Source organism: Ambystoma mexicanum, chromosome 4p (genome assembly GCF_040938575.1).
Source record: "Ambystoma mexicanum isolate Mex_15411 chromosome 4p, UKY_AmexF1_1, whole genome shotgun sequence".
Taxonomy (NCBI): domain Eukaryota; kingdom Metazoa; phylum Chordata; class Amphibia; order Caudata; family Ambystomatidae; genus Ambystoma; species Ambystoma mexicanum.
In genome coordinates this window covers 1,142,132,785-1,142,155,403 of record NC_090927.1, presented here as the reverse complement: position 1 = coordinate 1,142,155,403, position 22,619 = coordinate 1,142,132,785, and the positions used below count along the sequence as shown (strand labels likewise).

Below are 22,619 nucleotides of genomic sequence, written 5' to 3'. Positions count from 1 at the left end.
GAATGGGCACATTTTATGAGCGCTCATTCAGATGGCCTTTTTCACCTCCTTGATCAAATAAAGTGGCGTTTCTGTCAATTTAAAAGCGCATCCCTCATTTCCAAGCAAGATGCACTTTTAAATGTGCAGAAATTGTAGGCAACCCTACGCGCACGGGATGTGGGACTGCCACTGCATGACAGGGTCTTTCCTGACCCTGTCATGCATTTCTTTTAAAGTATGAACCGCTGCTGTGTCGCTTGCATTCTGTTTCTCAAACAGGATAAAAATGCATTTTTTGGGTCGCATTTTACAGTGTCAGGCACCTGGAGGGTGCTGGGAGCTGGCAGAATACTGTTGGGAGAGCGAGTCTATTCAAAGTACTGTCCATTTTGATGACAAAAATCGATTGAATGTTACAATTTGACCTATTTCGTCCAGTACTATTCGATTGATTTTTATAAATACTGAACATGTGTTGCGGGGGTGTCACCCGCTCCCCATGTTCAGTAGTTTTGGTGTAGGGTGGTTGCAGAAGTGTTTTCCCCTTTTTCTTCAAAATTGGAGGCGGGGACAGAAAAAAAAGAAAATAACGAAAAAGGGACCCTGCGGCATCGGATCCGACTCGTGTTAGAGGGACGGATCTGGCACTGCAGGGTTGCAGGGGAAGCGGCAGCGACCAAGCAGTTAAGTAGCGGAGGGGGCGGGGTGGTGGTGATAGGTACATTTTGGGTTGTTTGGCTGAAGTGCAAATCAATTCACAGCAAAATTGAATATGGTCAATTCCGCTGCAAATAATTACACTTCGGTCAAACAACCCAGAACAACATTCAATGGCAGCTGGCCAGCGCACAATTTGCGCTACAGCTCAAGCCTATGGAAATGCGCCGGTCACCTTTGAGAATAAGGTGACCTGCTCATTTCCAAAAATGGGTTGTCTAAAAATAGCATATCCTCTGTTCTTGTTTTTAAATGCCCCATTTTTTGAGGAACTGGGTCAAAATCTACATTTTAAAAAAATAAAAAAATGGTTACACTATGAGAGAGAGAGGGAGAGTGATGGGTGAGAAGTGAAGTGATAGGCAAGAAAGCAGAGGGAGAGCAGTGGGTCAGAGGAGGAAGCGCTGCACAAGAGAGCAGAGGAAACAGTGATGGGGTGGCCCAGAAATCTGAGAGCGAGCAGAGGTACAGAAAGTAGAGGGAGCGTGTGGTCAGTGAGCCAGAAAGAGGCAGGGAGCTGCAGATTGGGAAAAAGGATGAGGGAAGAGTGCAATAGAATGGGGAAAAAGGATACAAGATGCAGAAGCAAAACAAAAGAATGAAGGACTGTATATTGCGGGAGGAATTGTAGAGTGTAAGGTGTGAGTTGGGAGTATGATTTGGAGTGTGGCAGGGGCTGGGCAGTGCAAATTGTGACTTGACATTGTGACATAGCACATGAGTATTTGTATGACAGAGTGAGAGGTTAAGGAATGCAAGTTGTGATGGAGAGTTGGTGAGATGTGTGTTGGTGAGAGAGGTGTGTGGCTGTTTGGGGGATTGGAGAACATAGAAGGGGAATATTTTCAGCATTACAACTGATAATGATCAATTTAGTTAATACTATTAAATAGGCATGAACATTAAACCAGAAATGTAGCCAAATCAAACACTGTTCTGCCAAGCCAGAGACATCTGGGACTCTTCCTATTAAATTAATACAAAAGAATCATCATAATGATACCCTGGCTCTCTTGTAGCCTTGCACTCTGCCTAATTCCTGCAATGTGGCAATCTTTCACCCTCCAGTTACTACAAAATGTCCCGCAAAAATGCAGCAATAAATAAAGGTTTGTGCCGCAAAATTTGCCATTTCATGCCGCAAAATTTGCCATTTCATGGTGCTAAATCCTGGAAGGTCTGATTAGGGCTTTCCATTCAGTAAATGAAAGGTTCAAAATGATGTATCATTTTACACTATTAAATTCATGCCTATGCTTAAGTCGAGCACAGAGTTCCCACAGGTGGCACTAAAATGAAGTCCAGAAGCTCACACTAATTTCCCTCACCAGCCTCGCTTTTCAGAGGTCTGTGGCCACCCAAAAGGTGAAATAGATCATAGATAAGTTAAAATGGTGAAGAGTAAATCTGAAAGGGCAAGTGCCTCAAGAAACCTGTCGAAGGATACCCAAAGCCACAGACGGGCAAGAACAAAAACTGTGTGTCAAAGGTACACACTGTTGCACAGCTGTAAAGGTGTCCTGTAAAGACATCCACTCAGCCATCTTTACAGAAGGCTGTATTTGCACCCCACAACAGTGCAGGTAAAGAATGGACTCCTCTTAGTGGCAGTGAAAGATCTTGAGTTCTTGGTTTTCTTGGTTCTGTAAAACATTTACACTTTATCAGTTATGGGTGCTCATTGGTTCTGGTACCCCTGACTCTTCATGACTGATAAGCGCATGAAAGAGCATGAAGCCTTATGGGAACAGTGGTTTCTTGAGACCTGCAACACAGCAATGCCTGCTGGGTTAAGGGAAGGGAATCTTGATCTATTGATTGCCTCTGGTGTCTTGAGCGATCCACTATCTATAGGTACTGGAAGATGGTTGCTATCAGATATGCCCTGGCAAGTTAAAGCAGCAAGTCCTTCCACGTGTTGTTCTTCTGGCTGTCGTCCTTCTCATGCTTTAGGAATTGGTCCAGCATTCGACCTACACATATATGGCTTCATACATTTTCCTTTCACAGAAAGGGAAGAAGGTTTTAGCTGCTAAAATCATACTGGGTTAATAACAGTTCACCAATAAAGTAATCTCTACCACCAACCAAATGAGTCACCGCTAAATATGCCAGGAAACCCAGACTGAGTGTCTTGAGGCCTCAACCTGCGAAGATCAAGGTCTCTTGGGGGCACATCCTGGGTCAGGCCTAGGATTTAGAACACATTTGCGCATAAGGATTAATATACCAGTAAAGAAAAAGCATAAATAATAGGGACTCTCGCTAAAAGGACAGTGGTAGGACTTTAGTCCTCAAAAAGTGCCTTCTTCTGTCCCTTAAGGGTGTACTTAAGAGGTCTGCAAGTTCTAGTGATTGGCAAGACAACCTTCACCATCCAAGGGGTTAATTCTGAATGATCAGTGGTGCCTTCTTGATCTCCTTGGAGAGTAATATTGGGGATGAATAATTGGAGGGTTACAGATGATGACAAAAAATAAATTAGGTATTCACTGCAGGTTCAATTCCCGAATTATCAATTACATGGAAGATTTGATAGCATCTGAGTGGCATCAGGCTGACGAGGTGTCCACACAAATCCTGTGCTTGGGTTGGCCAGACTCTGTGGCGTTTGAGTGATATGGCATATTTTGTGCAAGTTGCTCCGACGGTCAAAAAAGGGCATTCGGCATGTGTTCCACTGCCGCTTTGTTTATGGTTACTACCGTCGTCGAGCAAGGATGACACAGAGAATCATTCTTCAGATTCTGTCCTTCCTTTTTCAAGGAGTCAAAAAAGTCTGGGACGGAGAAGGGGCACCAATTCTGCTACTATGCTTCCTTTATGTATGAAATGGCATGGCACCTATAGGACATTCGGTGCTACAGCTAAGGTGATACAACATTATCCCCATTGCTGTGCCCTTTAAGGTGCTGTGTGCAATGTTAAAATGTACAAGAATTCAAAAGGGAAACATAACAATGTGCAAAAGGCCAGGGAAGTGAAGCTGAATGCTCTACTGCCCTCCACAAAGTCAGGACACAGTCTAAAACAGAGCCATAAGAATGGGGTTCCACAGGAAACTATGGAGGAAAAGTTGCAAAAAGAAAATCTTTCCTAACAGCCGAAAAGTTGATGATAGGTTTACCATGGCCTAAAGGTTTGCAAATGCCCTATGTGCCAGTGCAGGAGACCCTGAAACCAGCTCTGTATACTTTAGCACTCATGTTTTAAGTTTTTGCAACAAAACAAACTGTGCAACTGATGGTCAAAGTGCAATGTAGCCTTAAGGCCTTGCCATTGCCTGCACAAGTGATATTTTGCATGGACAGTATCGTCAATCTCACCAAATTATTAATTTGGTCAGGGTATTTGTTAGGAAAGATTTCCATTTATGTGTAATTTTCCCTCCACTTCTGTTACCCCCAACTTTTTTGCTGCGGTTTAACACCATAGTCTGACTTTGCCAGGAGAGCCCAGCCTTCTGCTGCACTCCTCTGGGCTTTCGCTCACTTTTAATGGGGAAACTGACATGCCCTTAAGACAATCAGTACTGGGAGACTGTTTCCCTTAGTCCTTTCCAGTGTTGCAACTTTTCTGCAACATGTAACAAGTGTACAATGTACCTTCCAGTACAGTACACTTGGGTCTCTTAGTCATTTCCAAAGGCCCTAGATACTCTCGAAGGATTTTTTAGGAGATGTGCAGATGTGTCACGGACAGGGCTGGTGACAGCTTATCTTTTTCATGTATTTTTAACCCTTTTCCTGCCAGGTAAACCGTGATTAACGCGTTTGGGACGAATTGGTGGCCTGGCTCCAAAATGTCCATGCCACGAGGTTCTATGTCCTGTCCTTTGGCTATCTTGCCCGTTTGCCTTCCCCAGGTCGAGCCAACCGGGTCAGTCCTTATTTGGGCATGCATTTTCCTACAAAATGCCAAGCTTTCGCAGGCTTCTGCATGCCTTGTGTGTGTGCGCCTTCAGGATGTGGGCTGGGGTGTCTGTCCCCAATACACATCCTGGGTGCCAGAGAGGATGGAGTGCTGTGAATGCCTGGGGCCTCAGTGGTCCGTGATTGGTCCATGTATGGTATGCCTGTATGTGAGCAGATCTCCCATTGTGGTCCTCTTCGTTTTGACGCAAAGGAGATTCTGGATAAGAGAAGCCCCCAAACACCCATACCAGGTCGATCTCTGGAGTTCTCAACGAACGAAGGATAGTATCCAAGTATCTTGAAGCTAAGAAGCTGAGTTGAGGAACTGCTGGTGACCTGCTGGAAGGTTTGGCACCCTGAGCCTGCTGTCATCCCGTGGAACCCCTCTGCATCTGGTCATCCTCGAAGGTCTGCGAAGACGCTTTGACCCATTGGAATAGTGGGACTAACTATTTTCTGCACCTTCATCAAACCCTGTAAGTAAGCCTTCTCGGAAGTGTCCCTGGGCCAACCAGTGGGCTGACCAGCTTACACAGGACCTTTGCTCTGTCTCCGCCACAGTGTCGAGGCCCTCGAGACTTGGTATATGTTAGAACTCACCACCAGGTAACAAGGGCGGTAGGAGCTTGATAGCAGAAGATTCCGGAGTCGCTGAAGAATTCTTCCTACAAATGTAACCCTCTGCTGTGTAAGGTTCTGTGTAAGGTTTACAGACAGAGGGATCAAATAGTCGGAAGAGGAGACACACACACCCGATTGCACCAACTAGGAGCAATAGAAAGAATATCAGTCAGTATAGTTGTGGTCTTAGTAAAACTGAAAGTAACAGAATACCAACTACACCAACCTGAACGATGGTACACAGCGTTGACGTTACAGAAGGGGGAGTGACATTTCCTCAGTAGCCTGGGAGTTCCTAAACCAATCAACACAAGAACAAAGCAAGAAACTAATGAGGAATCTAAGCAAAGGGAGTGTTCAGGTACTAGAACAGGAAAGTAGAACTAGATCTTACCATTCAGTGTTTTGAAGTTAATTGGATGCCCAGTTGATGATCCAGGTCCAAGGTTCTATCCCAACGGCACGAGGACGCCTAAAACAAAGAAAGTCTCTAGTCCCTGAGATCCCAAGCGGTGGAGTTCAAGGAGATCCTACAGAGGGTCCAGACGGATATGTCCTTCTGTAGACAGGATGTTGCTGGGAAGGCAGAAGGACCAACTTCGTAGGATGGACATGCAGGCAGGATACAACTAAATCGCAAAGCAGAGGCGGTCCAATGTGCAAGGCAGGTTCAGCAACATGCAGGCAGTGGAAGACCAAATCGTGAGCAGGAGGCAGGCCAAAGTGCAGAGCAGGTATGGCAAAGTGCAGGCCAAGCAAAAGTTCAGAAAGCAGGACAAAAACAACAAGAGCGCAGTCCAGAAACAGGAACAGAAGTAAGCAGGAGGGCAAGATGCGGGGACCAAAAGGAATCGAGAGCAAGAGGCAAAAACACGGGTCCAGAAAACGAGAGTTCCCAAAGATACGCGGCGGATTCCAAAACACTTCAATCAGAAGCGTTGTGCCGTAGTCTGGGGGCTGGCTTTATTCTGTGTAAGTCACGTGCCAAGTCACGTGTCATGGTGACGGCTGCGTGTCTACGCCAGAAGCGTTCTCCTCGTTGCCAGGGTAACCGGTAACGAGTGAGAAACGAAGCTCGCTGTTGCAGCCTAGGGTGCCGTCGACAGTGTAACAAACGAAGTCCCAAGGATTTCCTTTTGGGCGTCGGATGTGTCGGCACAATTCTTTCCACAGGTATTTTGGAATCGGACATTGTAGCGCCGTGATTCCTAACAGTATATCGCTAGCTCTGTGTTCACGGTACCCTCACACCGAATTTCGTACACTTGGCGTTCCCAGGTCTGAAGTAAGACTAGTGCGCCCGAACCAGAGCATACGCGGTTACCGTGTCGCCCAGCCGTGGTGACGAGCTTTGCAGGTGCGCTGCATTTGTGCCCCACTTGCCCCTGAAGCCTGCTGCAGTGAAACTGGCCTGATCCATCCACCAGGAGCGGAGAAATCGCCACTGTCCCATTTGGGAATCATCGATGTATCTTCGTTGCTGAAAGCCGCAGAACTGCCAAATTGCCGCACTTCAACCTGCAACCGGAGTGGACTCGACTGCCGAAGTTTGGTCCGGAGTGCGCCGGGGTCGGTGAGTAATCAAAACCCTAGCCGGTTATCGCCTGCATCAATTTTTACACATGAGTGGCCCCTGAGGCCCCCTCTCCTTTCCACTGCTAGTGCAACTAGCAAACTATTCCTAACTCTTGGAATCGACTCTGCCCTCAAGTGGAGACCCTCCTCGAATAGTGGGAACCTCTTCATCGCCTCACCCACCTTCCTGAGTTGCTACAGACTCTTGAAGAGACCCCGTTTTGCCCATTTGAACTACCGCGTGCGCTTGCATTGCATGTACATTTGAGCAATAGGCTCCACTCTTCTTAGGGATTGGACTGCCTCTTAGTTAGGAGTGTGTTGGATGCAGAAGGGGCTAAAGACTATTTGCACTGCCTGTTTCCTTCCCCTTTTAGGCTGTGGACCCATTTTGTGCATTAAACCTTTAGACCCCATTGGTCTTGTGTATATATGTTTTTAGATAGGATTGTGTTGGCTTAATAGGTATTACTGTGATGTGATGTATGTTGAAACTCAAAGGCCTTGAAATAAATGTATATGTATTTTAATATATCTACACCTGACTGGGAGTGATTTGTAAGTGCCCTTTACTCTGTGTGCTCATTGAGGTCTTTCAGTCACCCTCATCCCTTCGGGGACCTAGTCTTGACTGCCCCCATAGCTACCTTGATTGGTCTAGCTTGTCCAGAAGGTTACCCTGTTCCAAGAAATGAGGCTGGCCTTCTGAACCTCTGCCCACTAGGTCCGAGTTCAGAAATCCATCTTAACCGTATTGCATATATATTGAGTATTGTAAACATGCGTTTATGGGGTTTAATGCATTGTCTTTTCTTGCCCTCAGGCCTTCTCTCAAACTCTGGAGACCCAGAAACCATCCATTGAGAAACTAAGCTTGGAAACCGCAGCCTTGGAGGGACAAGCATCTGGCGATAATGGAAAGACCTGCAAGCGGACGCTGGACGAACTACAGCATCAGTGGAACAAACTGAATGGCACGCTTTCAGAAGACATTCATCGACTGGAGGATGTTTCATCCAAATTGAAAAAGTTTGAGGTAACGTATTTATTTTAAGGAAATGTCATAAGCCTATTGCAGACCGTTTCCCAGTCCTCTTTTTGATACATCACAGAAAAGTGAATACTATTTTGGAAGTAGGATTGGATTTCCAGGGGTCTCCCTTCCCCATGTTTTCAGCACGGGACAAGGTGGGTCTCCTGAGCACAGCACACACTCGAGCTTTCCGAGCACGAGCCGGCAGTTCAGCTCCAGCTATCGGGATCTCTGATGGCTTCTCTTTTCAATAAGTCTTTTGCCTTCAAGGGCCTGATAGTTTCAACAAACACAAAAGTTTTGTTTCATGTATGGCTTTGGGTAATGGTTTAACCCCTGGGTCCCCCTCTTCTGGGTGCAGACCCCTCAGTCATGCTCAACTAATCAGATAAACCAATAAGGTGACCTATCTCTACTGTGGAGAAGGCAGCATTTTGGAGACCGAGAAACCGTGCAAGATGGAAGGAAAGACAGTGGAAAGAGAAGGGGTGGCACACAGAGATACAGAGAAGGGTAAAGAAAGTGACGAAGAGAGGAGTAGGCTGACAAAGCGTAAGAAAGCGGAATCTCAGAGGGGTGATAGTCATAGAAGATTGGGGGGAGAGGGGTAGAGTGTGTCCATCACTGCTAGGTGCCAAACAAAAAGAGGAGAAGAGAGATGGAGCAGAGAGGTAGTCAGTGCAAGGAGATTTACAGGAGAATGGGGAGGTCCTGCTAAAGGACCACTTGCTGATCTGGTGCTGGTGACAATGTTATGTTATCGGAGGCGCCATACCCAAATGTTCTCTGAACCCTCTGAGATCAGGAGCAATGTGACCAAACTATGGCAGGGCTTGAAGCCATTCTGGTTCAGTGGCCATGGGGGCTCCTCAGAGAAACATCTGCATCCAAACCCCAGCTAACACTACAGATTGGCTCTTTCTAAGCCCTCAACCGAGGACGCTTGAAAACACTCCTTCTACACCTTGAGAGTGTGGCTGGGTAGAAATAAAAATTGCAATTATTCATGTTTAATTATAGAACTTTTGCTAACTGCAGTTAGTGCACAGTTTAGTCCAATCACGTTTTGCAGCGTTGTGGTTTAAATATGCAGCTTCCCTCCCTCCATCCATCCCTTTAGTGAGGCAGCTGGGTTGTGCAAATTCCTTAATGATGGGCTTGTGGTCATGGCCAGGCTTTAGAGTCTCACCTTGCAAGTTAAGGGTGCTAAGGCTTTCAATTAACATAACATAGAAGATCAGAGGCTTGAATTATTAGAAAGGAAGCAATAACTTTCTAATCCTGGTGGAACAGGTTAGTAGTTAACATGAGAGTGCTGTGCTGTTGGGTTTGCCGCACACATGTGATTCACTGGAATGTGTGTCCAAGTACAACATCTCCAATTTGCAACACAGAAGGCGCGCTTCTTGCCTAGAAATTCTTTTCTTTCAGCCTTGCCCACCTGGTCGAAGTAAGCACGTTTTTGTTCCAAAGCACCCTTTGCAAGCGAGCATGCGCGTTCTTCTGTGCGCCGGCTTAATGGAAGCAAGCGCTGCTGCGCAGTATCTCCTCCTCACTGACCACTACTACCTCTGTTGCTGCTTTTGATCCAGGCTGAATCCAAGGTCGCCCGCCGCTGGCTGGAGGGGGCACACGCCTATGTGACGAAGGAGCAGCAGGCTGGCTCCGGGGAGGATACAGAAGGACTTCCGCCAAAGCTTGACCAATGCATGGTACGTTTATGCGCAATTTGTGCCTCAATGTCGGTCTACTTTCAAACTCCTTGTCCTGTCCCTCAGTTGTCCCGTGATGCGGACAACACTGCTAGCAATTGGAGCGCTTGCTGATTTGCTTCTTTTCAATTAAATGTTTCCGTTTTTCTTCATAAACTGCTTGTAATGTTTTGAGCTTTAGAGAAATGTTAGATTATTACGCCCGCTTGATGTAGAATGAGAGATTGGTTTGGAAGTGAAAGAGGCACCAGGGGTGAGGGAGTCATGTCAAGTAGACGTTTGCAACCTGAGGCTGGGCATGTTGGCTAATAAGGATTATGTGTGTGGGGGCAGGCGAGCGGGGGGTGTTGCTCCGGGTCTGCATTGGGTATGTCTCCCAAACTGCCACCAAATGGCTGCTCTTTTCTATCCAATATAATTAGTAGGGTTTGTGCAAACGAGGCAAAGGCACCTGCCATACTGGTGCTCTTTGGAGTTCCATAGGGAGCCAGCCTATCACCTTGCATTTACAACATCTTCATGGCTCCATTCTTTGCACATCTTGCACAAGAGGGGGTACTTTTTTCTAATTACTCAGACGACACGCAGTGTGTCTTTCCGCTCACGGGATAGCATGATCTGGATGAAATCGAACTCAATCAAATATTCTCCATCATCGAGCACTCGATGATGCAAAACAATCTGGCCCTCAACCGGGGAAAGACTGAACTCATGGTAGTGGGTTCTGAGGGAATCCTAGCCAAAATTGACCTGGCATATAAACATTTCCAGTTGGGGGACGTTCAAATTCCCACCTTCCCGAAAGTAAAAATCTTGGGAGCTGTACTGGACCAGTCATTAAATATGAAGGCCTACGTGGGTAGCACGGTCGCATCCGTGTCCTATTACATCAAATTGCTGGCTCATTTGAGACCATTCATCTCCCAACAGAATGCAGAGGCGATTGCACGAGCTATAATAGTCTCTAAATTAGACTACTGCTTTAGTCTACTCATGGGGGCCAGCAAAGCTACAATTAGTAGACTTCAGGTAGTTCAGAATGGAGTAGTGAGAGTCGTAGCAGGTCTCTCCTTGCGCTCCCATGTGACGGAAGCACGACGGGCTCTGCGTTGGCTCCCTGTGGAGGCTCGAATCTCCTTTAGACTTCTGGTTATTACCCGCAAGTGCCGTATGGGAACTATGCCCCCATATCTACAAAAGCACATTAGGGAAAAGCCTTCTCATAGAAACCTACGATCTAATAATCAAAATCTCCTCTTTCAGCCTAGATGCAAAACTAAGAAAGCCCAAATGGGGGCATTCTTTTGTGAGGCTCCTACGCTCTGGAATGCTCTGCCAACTCACTTAAGAAATTCATCGTCTTTGAGCACTTTCAAAATAGAGCTCAAGACCCTGCTTTTCAATTAACATCTGCACTCCGTCGCCCTATCCTCGCCCTATCCTCTCCCTGTTCTCCTGCTTCGTCAAAGAATTCTTTTACACCGAAGACCCGGATATAGGCCGGTTTTGAGCCTTAGGACATTAACCAATTTCAGAATTCCCTGTTCTTCAGCATTTACAAAATAGGGTGTCACAGAGAATATTTCATGCCACCTCTTTAGGTGCACAATTGGCAATTGAATTAAGTTTCCCAATTGATTTACTTTTAGTGTTATTGCATTTGTTTTGATGTGGATTTATAATTTTGCTGTAATGCATCATTTTCCACCTTGTTTTTTGTACCATTTGATTTATTTTCTCTGAGTACGACAAACATATTTTTTCTATGTATTATGTCAAACATTTCTATTTGCTTTCATTGTATGGAAATTAAAATACCAGATGTTACATCACTGTTTATTTGTTGATCAATTTGCACAGTCTTGACATCTGACAATTGATTGAATTTGGTACAGAACATATGTTCCCTCTCCAATAGGCTCAATCACCCTTTGACATTTCTAAATAATTGGTTTGGATGATTGAGAATCCATAAATAGTCGGGTTTTTACTACTATTAAGTTTACTATACTTTTGTTATTTACCGGGCGGGATACACCTCTATTCACATTTCTCCTGCTTCTTGGGACAGCATTTTGTTCTATGTTTTGTCAGTCTAGTCCGCGCCCTCACACCCTTGGGTCTATGGCTGCGCAGTATAAATGTATTAAAGTTGTAAATGCGACACTCGAGGACCCGGGAGGTTCTGAAGGCCATGAGTCGCAACAACACCATTTGACAAATGGACAGGATGTTTGCAATCTGCCCATTGCTAAGTGCTGGTTAATGTATAAGCTGCTAGTTTGGGTGATGCTTTAAGAGCTATTGTTTTTTATGCCAACGATCGTCTTGATTGTCTTTCCCGCAAAACAAAATCCACAGGTGCTTGTGAATGAAATGGAAACAGTTGAGTCATCTTTGAAAGCGTTGAAGGAGGTCGAGGCTGCTCTGCGAGCCCAGCGCCTGGTGGCGGTCCACAAGTGGGTGCAGCCCCGGCTGGCGGAACTGCAGGGCCAGTGGGACGAGCTCAGTAAACAGGTCAGTGCTGCCCCGTCTTTCTCCAAGGCAATCTGGCCGCTTATCTTCCTGTGTCGGGCTTGACGTTTCCTGCTGGGAAGTCTGCATGCTTTGAGGCCTGAGTAAATGCCTGTGGACTCATTGCCAGAGTTGAGAAGCTGTTCTTTCGCTGCCTGCAGGGCATTTCTCATGTTGTATCTGCTTTCATTGTATTTTCCTGTTTCTTTCCACTTATTCAAAGGGCTACACTCTGGAATAACCCACCGTTGCTAACAGGTTATGCTTTGACTCAAAGGCATCATTGCTTTTGTTGAATGCCGCGTGCACTTTTGGGCCTTGCATTTAATTCCAGTTGAAAGGGCCACGCCCAGGAATATTCTTCGTTTACAGGTGTAGTAATCACCAGTTGAACCGTGGAGAACAGCCACAGAGTTGTAAAGGTAAATTCATTTATCCGCAAAATGAGTTGTCCCATTTGATTCTGTGGGAGGCCTTTTGCATGCATCTCTGCAGCTCTGTTTTCACTTCCTATTCCAGCTGCAGCGCTGCTGCTCCAATGAATCCCCGCCAGGCTTCACTAGAGGAGCCACTTCCTTTGACGCTTCGGTTGGAGTCGAAATAGAGAGTTGAAGGGATGCATTAAAACCTGTGTTCCCACACAGGCAAAATGGAGTGTGTTTTGGCAGCGCATTAAGACATTTGTACAAGTCTGGTGTTCTCTGCCTTCAACCTGAGCCTTGCAAGGATGCTGCAGACACTGCAAGGTGTGTAGGGTGCACTCAAGAAGAAGGGCAACTGTGGGCACGATTCTGGCCAAAGGATCATTTGGCAATCGCACGTCTTGCCTGCGTGGCCATTTTTGCAATGCATTGATTAGCAACATGGCAGAGGTCGGGAGGGCACGTGTTCTGGATTAGATGAGTAGGATATTATGCTGCTCATTCTTTTGGATCCATCTGCCTCTGGTTCATGAAGAGTTTTTTTTTTTTTTTTTCTTTTCTTGGATGCCTCTTAATTTCAAATGAGATGACATCCTTTGGGGTTCTCAGTGGCATCCCCTTTGCCCTGTGATCTTCGCTTCGAGCATTGCAGTGTATGATTAAACGTCACACTGCTATAGATTGCTTCCTCCCTCGGGATCCTCATCTTAAATTTAACTGGCAGCGCCCACCGATATTTTGAACTGGTTTACCGGTACGGGGCGCGGGGTGCGAGTACTGCACCAATGTCACTTGACGCTCCTGCTCCTTGGCTCCAGAAATGCATACAATGCACCATGACCACAGTTCTGTTTCTGTGCCTCAGCACGTTGTCTGAAACGTTTTTCTCCATTTATCAGAGAAAAAGATCTTTGTAAATCCTTTAACATGCCCAGTAACCAAAAGGCCTTGGGGTGTAAGCGGCGTGCTGACTGCAACTTGAAAATGTCCATCACTGACCTCCACACCATTTGTTTCTGGTGTTTGGACACAGACCATGATCTCGGACTCTGGTGCATGCCAAGCGATAACTCCGAAGGCCTTGAGCGAAAAGGAGAGCAGAGTTGCCCGTTGGTTGCCTTCGTCAAAGCTCCCACGGGGTAGCCTGTTCAAGGAGAAACTCCTCAGAGGGCAGGATCTCTGAAGCCCCTGAGCAGAGCACCGATAAAGGGCCCTCCCACAATATGGAGTGCAGGATAAAACGCCAAAAGCATTGGAAACGATCCCACTCCAGGAGTGAGTCTCCTCATTCTTCCTCATCCTCCTTCCATATTAAGAAAAGATGTCACGCTAAGAGCTACGGTTCTTCTGAAGCTTCACCAGAGGAAGGAACAGTTTCCCACTAACTCTTTTTGAGCAGAGCAGTGTGAGATTTTCAAATCTCAAATGCTTGATATTTTCACAAAGGCAGCAACACCAACAGCAACTACTTCATCAACAAGGCTAGAGCTTGGTCCCACCGTGCCCTTGAAGGGTAGGAAGGGGGGGGGGGGGGTACCCTTCTGAGCAGCAATCACATTTTCCATAACTTGGCTGCAGGTCCAACTACAATGGCTCCTCTAGAGCCATTGGCACCGTTGGTCTAAGCCGGGCCTTCAAATTCAGCGAAGAGACCTCAGACACACTAGTGCCAAGGGTCTGCTTCGACCTCTGGCCAATCGGAGTGAATGATACTTTCAACAATGCACCCGAGTCGAGGACACAGTTCTTCCACTCTTTTCAGTCAAGATGCTGTAATGAAGGAAATCCTGTCCCATATGGTCTGCAGCCATTTACTGGACAACATGGAGATGTCTTAGGAGTTGTCCAAGGATCCCCTCTTGCTGACCTTGCGAGATTGATACTTTGCCAGACATTGACATGATGCACACCAGCTGGTACAGTCACCTCATTGCCACCTTTCGACGTAGAATGTCTAAAGTGGTGGAATCCTGGGGTGCCCCATTAAAGTAGGTCACCTAATAAGACCATGCCTATCTTTTGGACATTGGCCCACCCAAGGAGACATTTTTGCATTTTAAATGTGGCTACTAAAGGCCATGTATTAGATCTATGGCCCCACTCCATGTGTGTGTGTAAGGAACATGTCAAAGAAGGTAGCAGGCGCTCCTCTCCAGAGAGAACATGGCATGATAATCTGTTCTGAGATGAGAGTTTGCAGCAAACGCTTTTTGCTCACTGTACCTTTCACAGATGGGAAATATCCATTTGTCCCGCCCACATGGGCAGTCCAGCACCGAAATGCTATGGCAATTCCTCTCTGAACAAGAGTACCAACAGCAACCCCATACACGTGTTTCAGCCTTGTTGGGCCTCATCAGTGAGGTGGAGCTGTGCCTCTCTGAGCACAGTGAGCAGGGAGACCACGTCTGGTTGCCCCCAGGTAACTTAGGGTGACAACCAAAAAAGTGTGTGCTCCAAACTCGCCCCTCAGAACGGGTTATCATGCCATGTTCTTTCTGGAGAGGAGCGCCTGCTACCTTTTTTCAAATATTTGCAAGGAATTTAGGGTTGGTCACCCTGAGTTACCCGGGGGCAACCAGACGTGGTCTCCCTGCTCACTGTGCTCAGAGAGGCACAGCTTCACCTCACTGATGAGGCCCAACAAGGCTGAAACACGTGTATGGGGTTGCTGTTGGTACTCTTGTTCAGAGAGGAATTGCCATAGCATTTCGGTGCTGGACTGCCCATGTGGGTGGGACAAAGACTGATATGCAAATGGCTATTTCCCATCTGTGAAAGGTACAGTGAGCAAAAAGCGTGTGCTGCAAAGTCTCACCTCAGAACAGGTTATCATGCCATGTTCTCTCTGGAGAGGAGCGCCTGCTACTTTTTTTCAAATATGTGTAAGGAACATGTTTGCATTGTACTCGGCCAGAGCAGAGTCAAAACACCCCACCCCAGAGAATTAAGTGGTCCAGTGGGACTGAAGGCTTCAACCATCTCATAGTTTCCACCCGATAGAGTAAGCAAAAAACGTTGAATGCCTTGGGCAAAAAAATCTTGGCTTCGAGTAGCTTGGCACTAAAGGTGGTCAATGCGTCCTGGCAAAGTAGTCACATATGTTGTGAGCTGTGGTTTCTGAAATGCAAGATATTTACCGGAGGGTGACATTGTGGAAAGTTTTAACGATCTGATGGGTAAGGGGCAGCAGCTTGTCCGGTGCTGGAGGGGAGGATAAATGCCACCGACTGTGTGGCTTGCCTCTTGGCCACCAGTTCTGTTACCAAGAGAGACACTTGGCTAAGAACTTCAGAGTTAGCTAGGGATATTGAAGCCAGTATACATGTACATGCTCTGTGTTGGGCTGAATCTCTTCAAGGATAAGGCGGACCAGTCTTTGGAGAAGTTCCAAGAGTCCAATGCAAGTTCTTGTGGCCTGGCAGTTCAGCCCTGTAGTCAGTTTTACTGGACCCCATTCTGGAAAAGGGCAGGATTTTTGCTGCTACGCTTTTTTTCCCCTCACAAAGGAATAGGTCAGATGGGTGCAGCCCGCCACATGCAGAAGAGCGATAATAGGCCAGGAAGAGGCAGAGGTGCCGAAAGGGGTCAGTCAGCAACTGCTTTCATCCCCTCCGCAGCAGCAGCTGCAACACCTCTTTTGGGGGGGGGTGGAGATCTCGCACACTTCACCAGTGGGAGGAAGGCTATCCCAAAAAAATGGCTCCAAAAAATGCTTCCAACCATCCCACAAGTTCTCGGGAGGTTAGAGGTTCCAATCCACAATGATCCTAATTGCTGCGGACTTGGCTTGGAGGACTTGGATCTTCTGGAAATAAGTCTGTCCTCCTCCGCGTTTCTATGGATGTTGAGTCTTTGCTCCCATTTGGTGAGTCAGATCATCACCCTGGAGCTCACCCTGTCATTCTTCATGCGTGGCTGCTGAGAGGGTGAGCTACAGGGACTGGATTTACAGCAGGACATCTCGGCAGTCCTCCTTTCAGCCAGTAGACCTGCCACAAAGGACATGTATAGCCGTCGCTGTAAGAGCTTTTCTTCCTGCTATAGAGTTATTAGACGTCCTTTTTTGTTCCACTGCATTCGTTTTTCTTTGTTTGCTTCAACTGGCCTAGTAGCACTGACAGATTTCCATTGTAAATGGATACCTAGTGGCCATTTTTCTATTCAACAGATCATACGCTGTAGAAAGGCTCTGATTCGTCTATTCCACCTATGGTTTAATTCTTAAGAGGGCTGGTGAGCATGTTTTTTTTCCAAGTCAGTTCATCCTCTCTTTTTGGGACTTCAATTTGTGTCTGACTTTTTTGATTGTCTAAACCCATATATTGGTGTCCCCGGAGGCTAGTAACTTGGAAATTGATATATTTATTTTGTTGCAATTGCATCTGTCAGTGAGTTAACCCATCTGATTTTTAGTCAAGGAAAGTCTCCTTCAAGGAGACCCCTTCCTTTTTTCCAAAAGTTGTCTTTGAATTTCATCTTTAACTAAAGATGCTGTTGCCCGTCTTCTACCCTATGCATCCTTCGATGGAGGTGGACATTTTCCATTTATTAAGCCCCAGGTGGGCGCTCTGTTTTATATGGCTAGGACTAGATAATGCAGACAGGGTGCCCAACTCTTTTTTTGCCTGTGTGGAGGTGAGATTAGATATGGCTGTTTCGAAACAAATTGTTTCCTGGTGGATTGTTCTCAGCATGTTTTTGGACAGCGAAGGAAGTGCCCGAAGGGCTTAGTGCCCATACCAAAGGGGGCCGGCGGACACTTGCAGACAGGGTTCCCGAGTCTAAATATGTTAGATGGCACAGTGGCCCATGTTACTCATGATTGTCTTTCTGCTAAGATTCCAAAAGGGCGGAACTTCGAAATGTTTTGACAAGACTAGACTTCTCTCGCTCTTTTCCCACCGTCACCGCACTTAATATTGCTACGGGCTTCTAAGGCAAGGAATCTGTGGCAATCCATTAGAAGAGCAAATTACCTCTGGTGATGTTCTTCTGATGGGTTCTCCTCCCAAAGAGTCCTCGTCCACCTGCCCCACTATTGGAGAGCTTGATACCCCCTCACACCCCTTGTCAGTTCCCTCAAGCAGCTGGCACAAGGGGAACAAGAGGGAACTGAGGTCACGGGACCTTGTGCATATATAGGCTACCTGGAATCCCTTTCGGAGCAGAGGCGAGGGGAGTCTAGGGACCCTCGGCACTGGAGTTGCACTGCGCCCCCTGCTGGAGAAGTTTCTAAGATGAGGAATCTGTGGGAGCAGAATCTATCAGGAAAACATTACCAGAGGAAATTTGTTCATTCAGAGCACAACTTATTTCAAGTTGCCAAGTGATACCACTCCCTGCCAGACTCCCGGAAGTCCAGCTTCAGATGTGTACGTATTGGTTGCTTAAACATTTATGGGAAGAAAGCGCTTTCCGTGCCCAATGCCCGTGGTTTGGTCAGCCCTGTGAGAGGACCTTGACGCGTTTGTTGGGGCTGCCCTTCCCCAGGTTCTTAGGCTGACGTGTGTGCTGTTCGTCATGCAGTACCTTCAGTCGCTTTGCTTTTTCCTTGTGGGCTTGTAGGCAGTGCTTCCCACTCACACCTTCACAGCGCGCTGCCACCGTCTCCTATGCCTGCGCCCTGCATAGGAGCGCACATTCTGCCTTCTCGCATGTCAAAGCAAAGTTCCCATTCTCCAACACCATTCGTTCCATTCGTTTGGCAGGACTTGTCCTGCATTCTCAGGAAGGCAGCATAGATTAGATTTTAGCCAGCGTGCTCTCGGTGCCTTGAATGTGCTGATCAGAAATGTTTTTCCCTAGATGGTCCAGGAGAAGAATACTCTGGCGGAAAGTCAAGAAAGGGCTGGCAACTTGAAGAAGGATCTTTCTGAGATGCAGGAATGGATGACCCAGGCGGAAGAGGAGTACCTGGAGAAGGACTTTGAGTACAAGTCTCCGGAAGAGCTTGAGAGTGCTGTGGAAGAAATGAGAGTAAGACACTTTAGATTATGCAATATTTCTTTCGTGCGTTTATTTTTTCGTGCGACTGCAATAAACACTTTAAGCTGTGAGAACTGTTGTAAGAATTTCAAAAATCGGTGTTAAAAATAAATCTGTTTTTAGTGCTTTCCAAATTGGAAGTCATGGTATATTTACCTCATGTGGTATGCCGTGGAATAGACTACTGCCTTCTGTAAATAGCCATGATTGATGTGAAATACCTTCTAAGAATGCCATCAGTCTTTACTTCCATCATCAGACCGAAGTTAAAACATTTGATAAGTCCCCCCGCCTCGGCCCCATCCAGAAGCTGGGCCTGAAGCTAATGTAGTTGGTCCCACCATGCGACATTAACATCTGTAAATGCCCACACAGCTCTGCTTGGTGGGCATCTATAGATTTTGGGTGTGCCTTGCCCACTTAGGCCCTACCCTCTCTGCCCCCATCAAAGAAATGACTCGGAAAGGGATGCATTATCGAATCCCGGCACACGAAAATAAGGGCTGGGTGGTTTGAAAAATCAGGGAATCGCTGGTTCCCACCTTCTCGCCCCTTTCAATGTATTGCACAGTGACCCTACCCTGCATAAGTGTAATCTCATCTCCCAAACAGGGGTGGAGTTATTTTGAGCGTACCAAACATGCACATTTTCGGAAAGAAACATGAAGCTAGAGTACTGGAAATCCACATTGGCTGCCTCCAGTGGCACGGTTACGTGGCTGCCTCCAGTGGCACGGTTACGTGGCTGCCTCCAGTGGCACGGTTACGTGGCCTTAATCAGTTGATCTTGGTTGTCCGCTTTGTGATAAGTTGGGCCAAGAATAGCCTGATGTTGCTGTCAGGGCCCAACTGTAAAGCTCAAACGAACCCCTTGCAGAATACGTGTTTCAGCAGGTTTATCCTGTTTTTAGCCTTTCCTCTTCTGTCTCTCCCGATAGTGCAGGGAGGAATTCCGGTTCCATGTGTTAAAATTGCAGCAAAAATGGCAGTGGACATATCACAGTAAAAATGCTGTGGTTTTGCTGCCGTAATCCATGTAAAGGGTGCGGGAGACACCCCCACAACCTCCGCTCCCCTTAAATGGTGAAATGGGGTACACCTTTAACGGGTCAAACCACGGCATTTTTGCCACGATTTATTTGTGCAGGTGACCTTTTTGCCGCTATTTTATCGCTGCAGACCGGAATTCTTACAGAGGAGGGTATTGTAAATCGATGTCTGCAGATTTATTTCTTTATCAGATTTATTTCTTTATCTGAAGGTGTGTGTACTGTTGCTTCAACAAGAGTTGGTGGTATTTGAGCTCTGTAGAAAAATTGACTCCAAAACGAAATAAAAGAGTGTTGCTCATCACAATCATGTACACGTTAACTACAAGAGAGGATGCTATACACGTATGCTGCGGACACTTTTCCGTGCTCCGGAGTGACAATATATTTTACGTAAACATTAAATATCCTGCCACGCAGGCCAACTGTGCGTGCCTAAAAGAAACCTCAGCCCAAAGTGCCGCGCCGAAACACCCGGTGCCAAAACATGCTGTACCACGAGGCATGTGGTGGAGTCCGGCTCCGGCTGGGGCTTCTTCTATGCACTCCAGTGGCTCTGTAACGATTCTCAAGCCCACGGTGGCCTGGAGTTATTTGATAAGCGGAGTCATCCGTGGCAGGAACCGGTTCGGTCCGAGAGAACAATACTGTGGGAGCGCAGTGGTCTTAAGGTTCCCAATTCTGTGTGGGAAAAGGCCTTCCAGTCTAGATTTTTCTTGGAAATCTGGGTCTTGTATTCTGTTCCATTTTAAAATGTAGGACTAAAGGTCACAACATTCCAAGGAGCAACATTGGAATGGCTTTTTCACACATGGATTTGGCAAATTTGAATGTTCTGCGAAAGTCATTCAGTATTGAGTGTAGAGGTAGCATTTGGGAGGCGAGTGGCTTAGACGAAGCAATGGGCTGGTAGTGGAGTGGATGAAGTAGCCAGGATCATAGAAGGGGTTGAGGATTGAGGAGTATTGGAAAGGTGGACCATGAAGGGCTGGGAATCGAGTGCATGCTTTGAGGGGAGAAGACTGGATTGATGGAAGGTCGGTATGAAAAGGTGGAGCTCAGTCTTTGGGGGTGTTTGGGAGATGGCCACGCAGAACACGGCCAGCATTGAAACGCATGTATAGGCGATATACAAATAAACAATCCATCAAATAAGGGGGCTGGAGTGCAGAGGAGATTCTATTGGGTTTAGTGGTGGTTTTGAGAGGGGGGATAGGCCGATGAGGCTCAGAGTGAGACTGTATTAGGGCAGTGGTCTTCAAACTGGGCAACAGGGTGGGAGCTGTCCAGGGGGAACGTAGCTCTTTAAAAACGGATTATGGGACAGCTTTTACTAGCACTATGAGCAGTTATAGCTACGAGGGGAGGAGGCAGAAACGATATTTTTACTCTGGGGGGTGAGGGGGTCAGAATACAAAACGTTTGAATGCCACTGTATTCCGGGGAGCGGATGTGTAGGCGCATCCAGTTATGCAAATAAAGCATATATGACGCACGATATCGAGCGCTATATCGGGCCTACCAACCACTTTCTCCGGTGCCTGTTTTTGGTCGGGCAGTTGAAACGCACCCTTAGTCTCCTTGACTATCGTGACTCTCCTTCCGAGAGCGCGTCACCCCCTATTAAGTGTGGGGTTCGGGCGACCAGTTCTATCGTGTCAGCCCACTGTCATGTGAAAAGAGGATTGCAGCCACAAAGCGCCGTTTAACTGAAACGTGTGCCCTTACTTTTCAGAGAGCGAAAGAGGACGTGATGCAGAAGGAGGTGCGAGTGAAGATTTTGAAAGACAACATTAAGATGTTCAATGCGAAGTCGCCACCTGGTGGCCAGGACTTGTCTCCTGAGCTGGACGACGTGATGGAGAAGTACCAGCAGCTGTGCAACCGCGTCAGCGGCAAGTGCTATACCCTGGAGGTAGGCTGCGAGCAGGGCGTGGTTGGCATGGGTGGCATAGCTGCGTGATGGCTCGGGTGGGTTTCTCTGCTGGTGTCCTATGGGAAGCCTTTGACAGGGGTGGCTGCATCCCTTTTTTAATGGAAGCTCCTAATTGTCAAATGTCTTTAGTATTAACCTCAAGAGTTCCGGAACTGTCTGCTCGACAAAACATTTTTGATGAATGCAAGTTCCAATGTTTAAAACGCTTAAATGCTTCACGAATACAATGTAAAAGTATACATGAATTAAGGCAATCACATTGGTACGCCCGCTACCTGTCATGTAGCCAGCATGAGCATCATGTTTAAAGAACAGGCGCGTACAAAAACAGATGAACTATGGGCTAAGGATCAATCTTTTCAAGTTAGTGCGAACAATTGATGTAATTTTGCAGCAGCTGTTACGGACTTCATTAACCGGTTTGGAACAATAAAATGGGAGCTCATTCATAGCGGTAGGGCAGTGAAGTGATGCTCTCATTTGTTTAATTTAAAAGTTCTCAAAGTGATTTTAAATTAAACAAATAATGGGAAGCAATCTGTAACCACTGTCCTCCCCCTTTGCGGATTACATGGGCTGGGGGTATAATTCAGACTACCATCAAAAGCGCCAACAGTTGCGAAGGCCTGATTGGAGCAGCAAGTGGTTTCAATGGTCAAGAGCAGTGCCGGCCTTAGAGGCGGCAGCACCCCAGGGAGAAAAATACAATTTTGGTGCCCCCGCTCCCCTGGGCAATGGGGGTGGGGGGAATGGGGTTTTGGAGGCGCCACATTTTTCTTTTTGGTGGTGGGAGAAGGCGTCCTTTTAAAATTAAATGCTCTCACGTATGCATTTAATAACAATAGGGTGCTGCAGTATCTTATTGTTAAATGCGCCTTTTTCAAAAGGGCGCCTTGTCCCACCACGCTAGCTTGGGGTAGCCCTTGAAAGGCTCCCGCGAGATGGCACCCTGGGGGCTAATGGCGCCCGGGCAGCCCACTCCTAAGGACGACCCTGGTCAAGAGGCCTGACTGCCATCCATGACTTTCTTGCACATATTTCTTGAACTCTTCAGAGGATAAAACCGAGGAAGACATTTCCTGTTTCAAGACAGAATTTCTCAAGAAGGTCTCCATCTCTACTGGATAGACCGTACAACTTTTTAAGGAATGTATGC

At 46.9% G+C, this 22,619-nt stretch overlaps 1 protein-coding gene across 5 annotated transcripts in view; it reads left to right on the top strand.

The window, feature by feature from the left end:
• UTRN (utrophin) overlaps nucleotides 1-22,619 on the top strand; it is a 2,010,688-nt gene that overhangs the window by 622,833 nt on the left and 1,365,236 nt on the right. For all 5 annotated transcript variants that reach the window (XM_069606729.1, XM_069606726.1, XM_069606725.1 and 2 more), the window contains 5 exons: nucleotides 7,633-7,845; nucleotides 9,435-9,554; nucleotides 11,916-12,071; nucleotides 18,299-18,469; nucleotides 21,263-21,442. In XM_069606729.1, the coding sequence (XP_069462830.1) occupies nucleotides 7,633-7,845; nucleotides 9,435-9,554; nucleotides 11,916-12,071; nucleotides 18,299-18,469; nucleotides 21,263-21,442 (840 nt within the window). The remainder of the gene's footprint in view (nucleotides 1-7,632; nucleotides 7,846-9,434; nucleotides 9,555-11,915; nucleotides 12,072-18,298; nucleotides 18,470-21,262; nucleotides 21,443-22,619) is intronic.